This window comes from Cololabis saira, chromosome 11 (genome assembly GCF_033807715.1).
Source record: "Cololabis saira isolate AMF1-May2022 chromosome 11, fColSai1.1, whole genome shotgun sequence".
In the NCBI taxonomy this organism is placed as follows: Eukaryota; Metazoa; Chordata; class Actinopteri; order Beloniformes; family Belonidae; genus Cololabis; species Cololabis saira.
This window is the reverse complement of record NC_084597.1, coordinates 11,554,367-11,567,275: the sequence shown is the minus strand read 5'-3', so window position 1 is coordinate 11,567,275 and position 12,909 is coordinate 11,554,367. Positions and strand designations below refer to the sequence as shown.

At 37.7% G+C, this 12,909-nt stretch overlaps 1 protein-coding gene across 5 annotated transcripts in view; it reads left to right on the top strand.

Moving 5' to 3' along the window:
* Nucleotides 1-11,406, top strand: part of LOC133454563 (mucin-2) — an 81,753-nt gene extending 70,347 nt beyond the window's left edge. For all 5 annotated transcript variants that reach the window (XM_061733290.1, XM_061733288.1, XM_061733289.1 and 2 more), the window contains one exon: nucleotides 10,091-11,406. In XM_061733290.1, coding sequence (XP_061589274.1) covers nucleotides 10,091-10,274 — 184 coding nt within the window. In that variant the 3' untranslated portion in view covers nucleotides 10,275-11,406. The remainder of the gene's footprint in view (nucleotides 1-10,090) is intronic.
* The last annotated feature ends 1,503 nt before the right edge of the window (nucleotides 11,407-12,909 follow it).

Here is a 12,909-nt window from a genome sequence, read left to right as displayed (position 1 = left end):
AACGGATGTAAGAACAAAAGTGGACAAGAACATCTGAAACAACCACAACCAAATTCACTCTATCCGGATGGAGCAATTTAACTGGATAGTTTTTTTTAAAGGCCGAAATGAAATAGAGTAACAAGGCTGTTTTTAAAATGTAAGGAGTAAAAAGTACAGATAATTGCGTGAAAATGTAAGGAGTAAAAGTAAAAAGTCGTCTGAAAAATAATTACTCCAGTGAAGTATAGATAACCAAAATTTCTACTTAAGTAAGGTAACAAAGTATTTGTACTTTGTTACTTGACACCTCTGCCTATGTTGTATGTATTAACAGCTTCATATTTGTTTTTTTGCTGATACGCTGAAGTGGGCAGCACAGTTAAACTTGGCACTGCTGCCTCATAGCAAAAGTGGCTCCTGGCTCAAATCCTGGCAGGAGTCTTTCTGTGTGAAGTTCGCATGTTCTCCCTGTACTTGTACAGGTTTTCTCCGAGTTCTCCACCTTTGTCCCACAGTCCCAAAAACATGCATATTGGACTACTCAGTAATTTTAAATTGCCTATAGGTGTGAGAGTGATTGTGTGTGGTATTGTAACTACATGTGGCCCTGCGATTGGAGAGGTGACCTGTCCAAGGTGTAGCCCCGCCTTTTACCCCAGGAGAGTTGAGATAAGCTCTTGCAGATCCAGTGGCGTCAATTCAGTGGAAGCTAAGGTATGGCAAGGTTACGAGTCACAGAACTTAACTAGAGTATCAATCAACACGTCCAGCAAATACTCATCACAGAGTCTGCTATGTAGTTTATCTGTGTGGTCAAGAAAATTGGAACTTTTTCAAATGCAGTCTCGCTCACTGCAAAAACTGAAAATCTTACCAGGAATATTTGTCTTATTTCTAGTTAAAATGTCTCATTTTTAGTCAAAAAATCTCATTACACTTAAAACAAAAGAGTCATTATCAGAAAAATAACTTGTTATTTGACCATTTTCAACTGTTTCAAGTAAATTTTCACTTGAAATATTTGGAAAAATCTGCCAGTGGGACAAGATTTATCTTCTCATAACAAAAGAAAACAATCTTGTTCCATTGGCAGATTTTTCTACTTATTTTAAGTGAAAATGTACTTGAAACAGGTGAAAATGGTTGTTTTTGAGTCTTGTCTTAAATGTAATGAGATTTTTTTTTGACTAAAAATTAGACATTTTAACTAGAAATAAGACAAATATTCTTGTTAAGATTTTGAGTTTTTTCAGTGTAATAACTAGTGAAATCGATCATGTTGTTCTGATTTGCATTTGTAGTTATTCTATATGTATTAATAGAATAATCAATACAAAGAGACACAGAGTAATTCCATAAATGTATTTAAAAAAAGAAACATTTACATTTAACCCTTGAAGCCAAGGTGTGGCGGCTGCCATACCCAATTGACGCCCCTGTGCAGATCCCTCTGACCCTAAAATAGAAATAAGGGGTATGAAGGATGGATGGATGGATGGATGGATGGATGGATGGATGGATGGATGGATGGATGGATGATACTCTAAAAGAGGTGGAAGTGTTTTATCTAAAAGACAAATACACTTTTTCTTCTTTTTTTCCCCAAAGTGTTAAATGGTGAATCTCTGTTTGGGATTTGTCTGAAATGCTTTCTTTTACTTCTTATCCTTTTAAGGTCCCACTTCCCTATAGGCTGGTTTGCCTTGATTGGTCAAGCCTTGATGAATACAGATAAGTGGAGAAGACGGCATTATGCCGGCATTTCTAAGGCAAACCAAGCCAGCCTCTATACAGGCCCTACGTTGATAGGTTTCAAGGTAACTTGATTAAGTAAAGCATGAGAAGTCTGGACAATTGCTCTGAAAGCCTTATTTCCACTGAAGGAACACAGAAAACAGAGCTTCTCTTAAACTAAATGTCCATACGTCAGTTTTTCTTCTCGGCTCTCATCTGCTTATTAACTTCCTTTTTGATGCTCTTCAGACAAAAAAAGATCCCCAAATAATTTTTTCAATGAGATTCCGGCAGCAGTTTCCCCTCTCCTCTAAAATATGGATTGCATGATATGCAAAACACACCTAATTTTCCAAAAGGCAGGAGTGGAATTCGTCCGCAGCCTGAAGCCAAAAACAGAGAGATGTGAGCAGAGAGCTGAAGAGGAGCAGAGCGTCTTCCTTGCCACTGTTTGCGGACTCATCGTGCAGATATTTAAGGTCGAGGGTGGGCAGCTCCCAGCAGTGCTAGTGTGCCATGATCACGCAGAACTGTGGACGGGGGGCAATTCATTTTCACAAAGAGGGAACACAGCAGAGGCAAAGGCAAGAGTCACCGAGGAGCTCCTCGGGGAGCGGCGCTGCATGGTGGAGCAAATAGAGAGGCAGTGAAGATGAAGGAATGGTATATTTTATTTATTCTGTTCATTCCATAACATTAGAAGACCAAAGACAACCTCTGTGACTTACTTTCTGCTGACTAGGGTCTCATTTTACAGAGCTACTGAGAATTTTGAAGCAGTCCCAGCTGCTACAATGAGGTTTATTTTCTAGCAGCAGTAAATAAAAAAGGGGGGGTTGTAGCACCCTATAATGTAATAATTTCCTGATAATGTAATAACGCCTGAAAATGTAATAAAATTTGCACTTAACTCAATCGAAAATGTAATAAAACCCAATAATGTAATAACTCAACCAATAATGTAATAAAATATCCTGACTGATATTGTAATAACATTTTTACCGATAATGTAATACCGTATTACATTATTGGGAATTTATTTATTACTTATTACTTATCGGTAAAAATGCTATTACAATATCAGTCAGGATATTTTATTACATTATTGGTGAAGTTATTACATTATTGGATTTTATTACATTTTCGATTGAGTTAAATGCAAATGTTCTTATCTGCATATCTGTGTATGATTGTATGGAACTCAAAGTCTGCAAATTTAACCCAATAGTCAATCTGGTGTTTCACATCCAGTGTAAATAACATTCTTAGATACTTAAAACACAAAATGTTGAACTCTGGACTGAAAATAAACATATATGACATTATCTGTCAAGTATTACATTATCAGTTTTGAAAAAAAAAGACCCCTAAAAATGTAATAAATTCCCAATAATGTAATAAGGTATTACATTATCGGTAAAAATGTTATTACAATATCAGTCATGATATTTTATTACATTATTGGTTAAGTTATTACATTATTGGATTTTATTACATTTTCGATTGAGTTAAGTGCAAATTTTATTACATTTTCAGGCGTTATTACATTATCAGGAAATTATTACATTATAGGGGGCTACAGGGGTCTTCTTTAATGTTCCTCGTACCCACTCACTTTTTTTACTTCTCACTTTTTCCGTGTCCACTGCCTGTTCCTAAGTGGAGCTTGGTGTTTTATTTGTTTTGGGGTTGTTTTTTTGGTTTGTTTTTTTTTACTAAAATACCAGTGGGCATCCAGAGTGAAGTGGCTGAGTGACTAAGGGAGTGGGAGTTTGAAGCCAGATGGATACGAATCTGAGGGTCCTCACTGTCCCTGCTTGAAAACTGGAGGCCCAGCCACGGCTGAGCTCAGTCCTCGCAGCTTCCTTTGAAACATTTCTCTCCTTGTACATTCAGCCGAGGGAGTCCTCTTTATTTCCAGCATCTGTGCCGTGATGAGAAACACCAGCTAACTAGGCCACTGCATAATAAGCAAGAATAGCAGCAAAGTAAGTGTATGAAAAAAAGAAAAGAGAGAGAGAAGAATCAGTTCATGGGGGGAATGCTTACCCAACAGATAAATGCTGACAAAAGTAAATCAGCAAGCAAATATTTTCTTTTTTCCTTTATTGCAGGTGCATTCATTTATTATTGCTTACCTTCACCCATCGCTTTCGCGAAAGTGCATCACAGTTCACATCTCATTTTGGTAGCGAAGCCCCAAAGCTAAACTGGCATGTGACTGACAATGCACCTTGCTGACTTTTCCTGTGGCGTGTGTCAATTGTACCCCTGAAATCCGTGCTGATACTGCAAAGTTTCTGTAATGCTCAGCATTTCCACACTTGATTTGCTTTGTTAAAAGCTTCATCGAGGTTTACTCGAAGACGCTAGATGTGGGATTCATCACTGATACTTCCCACACTAGTTCTCTTTCACATGAAACGCTGCACATTACTTTTGTGGGTTTTTTTCAAGTGGTGTATGATTGCTGATCTCATGAGCAGTCCTTTTTGTATAACCCAGGCTAAAACACAGCTCTCTGCTCAGATTCACTTTTTTATCCTTGACCACAATGTCTATCACTCAGTTAACTAAAAGAGAGACAAAATAATGCATTAAATACATTTTAAAGAACCGGAGCAATGGAAGATGGAGTGAAGCAAATACTTAACTTTTATCTAAGGCCTTAGTTCACTTTAATTAGGGCCCGAGCACTTACAGTACGAAGGCCCTATTGTATCTGTAGGTTTTTTTTTTTTCTCGTTTTTATTTTTCCGACGAAATGAGGGCCTTTTTGCCCCCCTAAACGTGCCCCAAAAGTCACCAAATTTTGCACGCAAGCCAGGCCTCGTGAAAAATTTGATATTTAATGGTTTGCATTAATGGGCGTGGCCTAATGGCTCAACAGTGCCCCCTTGGAAACTTTGTGCCTCAAGCCCCACAATACGGTTTGACGTACATGCACGAAAATCGGTACACACCTGTATCATGGCACAACTTAAAGAAAAGTCTCTTGGCACCATGGCCGAAACCGAACAGGAAGTCGGCCATTTTGAATTAGTCGTGTAATTTTGGCGCAATTTATGCCGTTTCTTCAGCCGCTTCTTCGCCCGAACCGTAACGTGCACCCAGGTGTGTTATTAGGGATGGGCGGTATGGACTAAAAAATGTATCACGATAATTTCTGGCATTTATCCCGATAACGATAAAAATGACGATAAAAAAATACCAATTCAACTCCACCTTTGTAACTATAAATCTATCTCACTCTCAGATCCACCAGGTTTGTTACACAAAAACGTCATCAACGGGAATTTATCTTTCTTTTCCTTCCTTCCTTCCTTCCTTCCTTCCTTCCTTCCTTCCTTCCTTCCTTCCTTCCTTCCTTCCTTCCTTCCTTCCTTCCTTCCTTCCTTCCTTCCTTCCTTCCTTCCTTCCTTCCTTCCTTCCTTCCTTCCTTCCTTCCTTCCTTCCTTCCTTCCCTCCTTCCCTCCTTCCTTCCTTCCCTCACACGTACCTTGTGCATGGATTTAACACAGAACCATAAATCAGCTTTACACAAAAACATCATCAACGGGAATTTATCGTTTTTATCGTGAGATGACAAATTCTTACCGTGAGGAATTTTTTTGACGGTATATCGTGAACGGTAAAATATCGCCCATTCCTATGTGTTATACATCTAAATGTCCAAAGTCGGTCCTCGAGGGCCGGTGTCCTGCATGTTTTAGATGTGTCCCTTTTTTTATCAAACCGTGATACAAGGAGCTTGGTCATCAACAGAACTATCCAGACTTTGATGACAAGGTGGTGACGACCGTTAATTAGAATCAGGTGTGTTGATGCAGGGAAACAACTAAAACATGCAGGACACCGGCCCTGGGGGACCGACTCTGAACACCCCTGGTCTAGATCCTGCGACGATGGGCATTACTTTTCTCAGTCAAAAGCGTTACCGTGGCGACGATAGACGGCAAAAAGCGCGCCCCCCCTTCATCGATTGAAAGTTCCTACTTTCTGCCATAACTTGTGAGGGGTTGGGGGATGGGGGGGCGGTGGCCATGCGTGCGAGGGCCCATTCATCGCTGCTTTTTTTTAAACTCTTCTGTTACTTTTGTTTCAGGTGCTGTTTGGTCGTGTTTAGGCACTGGCTTGAGGCTTTTAATTATCTGCTAACAACATGACGCTGCATGTCAAATGATTGCAGTTCATGTATTGAGATATTGAGTATTGATATACCTAGGGTTGCCACCTTTCAGAAATAGAAATAAGGGACGCCCTGATTTCAGCAGCGCAGGAGCCAAAAAAAAAGCCCCAAAACTTCTAAACTGAATAAAAATGTGTGCATGACTGTACAGACAGACAACCATACTAGCAACTGAAATATCCTCCTATGCTATGTATGTCCACATCAGCCAAGGTGTAGAATATAGCTACAGGTGAAGAATATGGTGTAAAAGTTAATTTATTTCAATAATTCAACTAGAATATGGTGTAAAAGTTAATTTATTTCAATAATTCAACTAGAATATGGTGTAAAAGTTAATTTATTTCAATAATTCAACTAGAATATGATGTAAAGGTTAATTTATTTCAATAATTCAACTAGAATATGGTGTAAAAGTTAACTTATTTCAATAATTCAACTAGAATATGGTGTAAAAGTTAACTTATTTCAATAATTCAACTAGAATATGGTGTAAAAGTTAATTTATTTCAATAATTCAACTAGAATATGGTGTAAAAGTTAATTTATTTCAATAATTCAACTAGAATATGGTGTAAAGGTTAATTTATTTCAATAATTCAACTAGAATATGGTGTAAAAGTGAATGAAAATACGGTACAAATCGTGTCCCGTATTAGTTCAATACGGGACGCAACATTTTTTTCTCAAATAAAGGACAATTCCGTATTTTACGGGACGGGTGGCAACCCTAGATATACCTGGTAAGAGACCAAACTCCTTTGTGATGAAATTTTGATAATGGACCAAGTCATGCCATGGTTCCTGTTATTATTTATGTCATGATATTCATTTCTCTAATCCTAAATAATACAAGACATTATATGTTTTCATTCTCAAAATATGGAATAAAAAAGTTCAAATATACCTAAAACGAAAAAGAAAAGAAAGACTGAAGAAAATGTGTTTTATTGCCCCCTTCTTTTAGTCTGATAATTAGCAGAAGCTGCCATGCCTTGTGTCATATGATGTTAACATGTTTTAGTACCAGATGACTGATGTCAGAATAAAGACAAACACTCTTGCTATCCAATGCAGCTACTTTTGTAATATGGCAAGTGCAATAAATGCAATACACCCACCCTGTTTAGTCTACTTGAAGGAAACCCAATAACATTTGCTTGTTTCCGCATGACTGAACAACTCCAATATAGCAACTTGCCATTGTGTCGCATTCAGAAGTGTTACACAGTTTAAACAGAGTAAAAGCATAGCAGCAGCAGCCAGGCAGGCAGTTTGGTGACGGGGAACGTTTTGCATTTTCCTAGATCTGCGCCTTCTTTGAAAACTCCTAAATAAACCGTTTTGACAGATGGAGCAATTATTTCCAATGGAAGTTTTTATATAATGATATAATGAACATTGATCAACTGCAATTTCTTTTAAGGGCAGTGTCCTTCCACCCTGGTCCTCAGGGCCCACCATCCAACATGTTTTAGATGTTAATTGGTTCCAACACACCTGCTTTAAATTAGTGGACCATTGACAGACTTGTGTGGACCTTGATGATAAGATGACGGTCCATTTAAATCAAGTGTGCTTGGAGCAGAGCAACATCTAAAACATGTTGGATGGTGGGCCCTGAGGACAAAAGTTGATGAACACTGTTCTAGGGGTTTCGTCAATGCCAAGAGGGTTTAAGGTGTTACATAAAGCTACGTTCAAGGCATATTCCTGCTGCACCACAGGAACAGAAATATCACTGTTGTGAGTTAGTTTAAATCACTGGATACAAACAACTGGAAAAAACATCTGTAACATCAGCGTCAGATTTTCAGAGTAGTTTTTAGGGTAATTTTCCAGAGTTCTGGTTGGTCAGAACTAGGGCTGGGCGATATATTGAGATTTTAATATATATCGATATATTTTCAAACACGATATGGTACGAGACAATATCGTTTATATCGATTTAAAAAAAACATATATATTTTTTTTTTTACATTTTTTTTTTAATGATTTTGATATAGCTTATTTTGTGACAAATTGACTTGAATGTTTTATTTGAGATTTGCACAAATGTTTTGTCATTTGCACAACTGTCAACCTCAGTGGAATAGTCTGCCTGTTACTGTCTACATTGTATTAATTGCACATTGTATTTTAATTTTATTGTTATGCAGGGAAGGGATATTTGTTTTATTTTATTCAAGAAGCATTTTTATTCTATATATGCAGGCAGTTTATTTTTATTTCATTTGTTTTATACATTTTGATATTGTGCAGACCTTTGTTAATAAAGGTACATGTGTGACTGTTTTTTTAAGGGTTTGCCTCAGAAAAAAATGAAGCTAACAGAGATGCTATGCTATAATGCTTTGGGGGAAACCCCAATTATGGCACAGAAAAAATATCGATATATATCGAGTATCACCATTCAGCTAGAAAATATCGAGATATGACTTTTGGTCCATATCGCCCAGCCCTAGCAACATCTAAAACATGTTGGATGGCGGGCCCTGAGGACAAAAGTTGATGAACACTGTTCTAGGGGTTTTGTCAATGCCAAGAGGGTTTAAGGTGTTACATAAAGCTGTTTAAGGCATATTCCTGCTGCACCGCAGGAACAGAAACATCACTGTTGTGAGTTAGTTTAAATCACAGACTGGATACAAACAACTGGAAAAAACATCTGTAACATTTACTGAGTAGTTTTGAGGGTAATTTGCCAGAGTTCTGGTTGGTCATAACATGTCCACCTTAACGCTTTTACTAAAAGCTAGCATTTCTTTATTTGGCTTTGCTTATCTTATACACGAATCCAGCAAAAACCGGAAGTCGAGCAGCCGCCATTACTGCGGTGGCGGCTCCGCTCCTGCGCTCCCATGGATCTATTATATTACATATATAATAGATTATAGGGAGCGGACATTATATATGTCCGCTCCCTGCCAGTCTCTCTTAATGTATTTGTATCATCGGAAAACTCCTGTCCCGGTCACGTGCATTTGTTTTGATAGTGAAATAAGACGGGGCGGACTTTCAAAACTACTTTTCTGTTTCACCAAGTGAACATATGGAACGCAAAAAAAAGATGTTAAACTGCTGGAAAGGAACTGGAATTTACCGGGATACCTTAAACAAGGAAGCCAGGGAGCGGTATATGGAGAAAATAATGATTCTTAACGGTCTGGATCCATATGAAATCCCTATCAGAGTGGAGCTCCGATGAGGATTTACTGCCGCAGTTCTGCACAACCCACGTCTTAGGCTACCTTGTTTAGGAGTGTTTGGCAGCTGCTTTAGTAAATGTTTGACTCGCCATGTGTTTCAACAAATTAGTATAATAGTACAACATACAGAACATGTTTTGTATCACTCTTACTTCTCTTTTCTTTTTTTTTTTTACCGCTATATTATGCTGAATAGGCTCCGAGGCGTGAGCAATATTTTTGTTTTCCTCATGAGATTATTTTTTTCCTCTGCAGCTACAAATAGACTTAATATTTTTTCCTAAACAAACTAGTTTTATCTGAAGATTGGGAGACCTGTAATTGCGTTTTTTTTGGTCATCGGACGGAGGTGTTGTTGTTGTTGTTGTTTTTTTAATCACGTAGCCTTTCCATAATGATTAAATTTCGCGCTGCTAACGTTAGCACACGTAACGTATGCTATATTAGTGTTTAATCATACACTCCCTTATCTCCCTATTCCTCTATTCTTTCCTGCTTATCGCTCAAACAAATCATTATTTATAAATTAACATCACCATTAATTTAAGATACCTTCATTAGTTATGGGAGGGAGGCCACTGTCTAACATCATCAATCCAGCTATTCATGATGCTGTGTAGAGAGCGGCAGGTTACAATAACAGTGCTGCGTTGGCAGATTGACACCTGCCACCGCAGCAGTGGCGCCGCCGCAAGATGGCGGCACACACAAACCGGTCGCCGGATTCGTGTATACTAACGTATGATGCTAAATAGCTTTTACATTACTTAGATTATTAAGTAATCTAAGTTTATTTCTGTTGTAAAGCTGGCAATGGAAGATGGTTTTGGAGCCCTAGAGCTCATTTGTTAAACTACAGTTTTCTACACTTCTGCAATAGCTTTAGCTTGAAAAAGCAGATGTTGGCCTTGGATTTAAATGCAAATAACTAACAGTTTGCTACCTTCTCTCTGTCTCTCTGTCTGTATGTCTTCAGCGTAGAGCATGACTTCCGTCTGCAGGAGGGGCAGGTTGTACGCACATGGAAGGTGGGTGACCCTCCAGAGGGCTCACCACAAACGCCCACCCCCACAACACCTCATCATCAAGACTCCCCACAAGCTGTGCAGCCTCCTGCCACCACCAAGAAGAACCGGAAGAAATGCTTCTGGTTCCTCTGACCACCACAGGATTAATCAAGAGACTTTTGACATTATAATGCACTGCTCACCCTTCTTTCAAAAGAAATATGGCATCACCTGACTACGGGGAATTGTTTAAAGAAAAATATGAACATGAACTGGAGGATTAAAATGCAAACATAAAACTGTAGGAGGAGAATGAGAAAACAAATGTATGATTTTATCCATCTCTGTTGGAGCTGATGAGAATAGTTTGAAGTGAACATGTTGTTGCTGTTGTTTTAACTGCTTCTTCAGCACTTACAGATTTTATATTGGTGCAGGAAAGAAAAAAATGCTGAAGTGCAATAAAAAGCAAAAGTTTTGTCTGCAATATGACTAACAGTTAGGAAGCAATTAGGAGATATAAAGAGAATATGTACTGTCAAGGGGCTCAGAACAGAACAGCAGATAGGATAGGATGGGGCATATTTATAAAAGATTAAATTAATACAATTTATAAGTGAAGTGGGACAGAGACAGAAAAGAAGGATTAACTTTCATTAATGGACTGATGAGGGTCAGAACACCAGCTTTTATACCCAGAGACATTTAAAAAAATAATTATTATGACCCGTATTTAAAAATTTTAATATACTGTAATTGATGAACAACTACTACAAGTGTCTACATGTACATACAGCACACACACAAATAAATAAACTGACATATTTGCATAGAGAGCATAATGTGAATTAAGAAAAAGGGGAATTGAGTTCTGTACATATCAGAGCTATTCTGCTTGAATGCTTTATTTCAGATATGGATTACTGTTGCATAAAAGTATTTTACCACAGCTGCCTGATGTGTGTTGTCATTCAGATTCAACACTTTTTAAGCCATTAACGGTGGAAAGTGGATGAAGCACTTCAATAAAGATATTGCTTTATTAAACGTACATTATCATTTTCTGCTAAATGTTTTTTTTTTTTTTTTTTAAATCAATTGTGCTCTCTTCTTTTGGATTTGAGTAGAGAAATAAAACCATGGAAAAGAAATGAAGGGATAATTTACCCCTTAGTGGGACTGAAACCAACTTGGAAAATAATCTTGGAAATCCAGCAAGACATCGTTTAACATGCAACGCAGCCTCACTGCAGAGTGTTATAACTATTATATCACAATAAAGACTCAAAGATTGTTAAATTGCTACATTTTCTGTGCTCCAAAATCATTGCATCTACCTTCTGGTATTTGTGACATGCATACATCTTCCCACATAACATTTCCATGTGGGTCCCATCTGCATACAAAATGGATTACCACCATGGAACCTGCCGACAAACTCTCATCGGACCCATTTTTCGGCCACATTTGGCCCATGTATAAATGCTCATTAGTTATTTTACATTAAACTATCACACATAGGGCTGGGCGATATGGACCAAAAGTCATATCTCGATATTTTCTAGCTGAATGGCGATACTCGATATATATCGATATTTTTTCTGTGCCATAATTGGGGTTTCCCCCAAAGCATTATAGCATAGCATCTCTGTTAGCTTCATTTTTTTCTGAGGCAAACCCTTAAAAAAACAGTCAGTTTTAATACAAAGCCTCGTGCCAAATGTCACACAGGTTCCTTTATTAACAGAGGTCTGCACAATATCAAAATGTATTAAACAAATGAAATAAAAATAAACTGCCTGCATATATAGAATAAAAATGCTTCTTGAATAAAATAAAACAAATATCCCTTTCCTGCATAACAATTAAATTAAAATACACTGTGCAATTAATACAATGTAGAGAGTAACAGGCAGACTTTTCCACTGAGGTTGACAGTTGTGCAAATAACAAAACATTTGTGCAAATCTCAAATAAAACATTCAAGTCAATTTGTCACAAAATAAGCTGTATCAAAATCATAAAAAAAAAGTAAAAAAAACAACAAAAAAAACATTTTTTTTTTTTAAATCGATATAAACGATATTGTCTCGTACCATATCGTGTTTGAAAATATATCGATATATATTAAAATCTCGATATATCGCCCAGCCCTAATCACACATGATCAAAACTTGTTATAGTGTTATTCCAGTGGATCAAATTTAAGCCCCATCTGTCCATCCAAAATGGTATTTGGACAGATTTGTATCTCAGTTTACTGTCGTCAGGCCTTGATTGTCACAAACAAAAATTGTCAGGCGATTGTTAATTTCTTGGAAAATGATTAAGGATTTTAAACCCAAATGTAAGAAATAGAGATTTTCAGTCCTCATATGGTGGCGCAGACAGCCCACTTTCCTAGACACTCCAGGGCAAGTCTCAGGAAATTAAGCCTCAGCTGTTTGATGGCTGTGAGAAGCCCCAAATATTACTACTTAGTAATTCATGACACACATAAGCTGTGTCTATGAGGCTCTGAGGTGGTATGAGATCCTGGCCTAAATTAATTCCAAACTTTGTAAAGTGTTAGCTCTCAGTTTGTTTGCCCGCTCAGTTGGATTTGTACATCTACTGCCAGCTTCTTCCTCGCCTCAAACGAAGCACTTAAAAACAGACTGTTTTGTTTCTGGAGAGAAACAACGTTTCAGGGATCTATGTCATGCTGCAGTCCACAGTCCTCCATATGTTTGTTCTTGTAACTTCCCCTGTTCTCTCAAGCAGTACTCGAGTTGTAAAAAAAGATCAG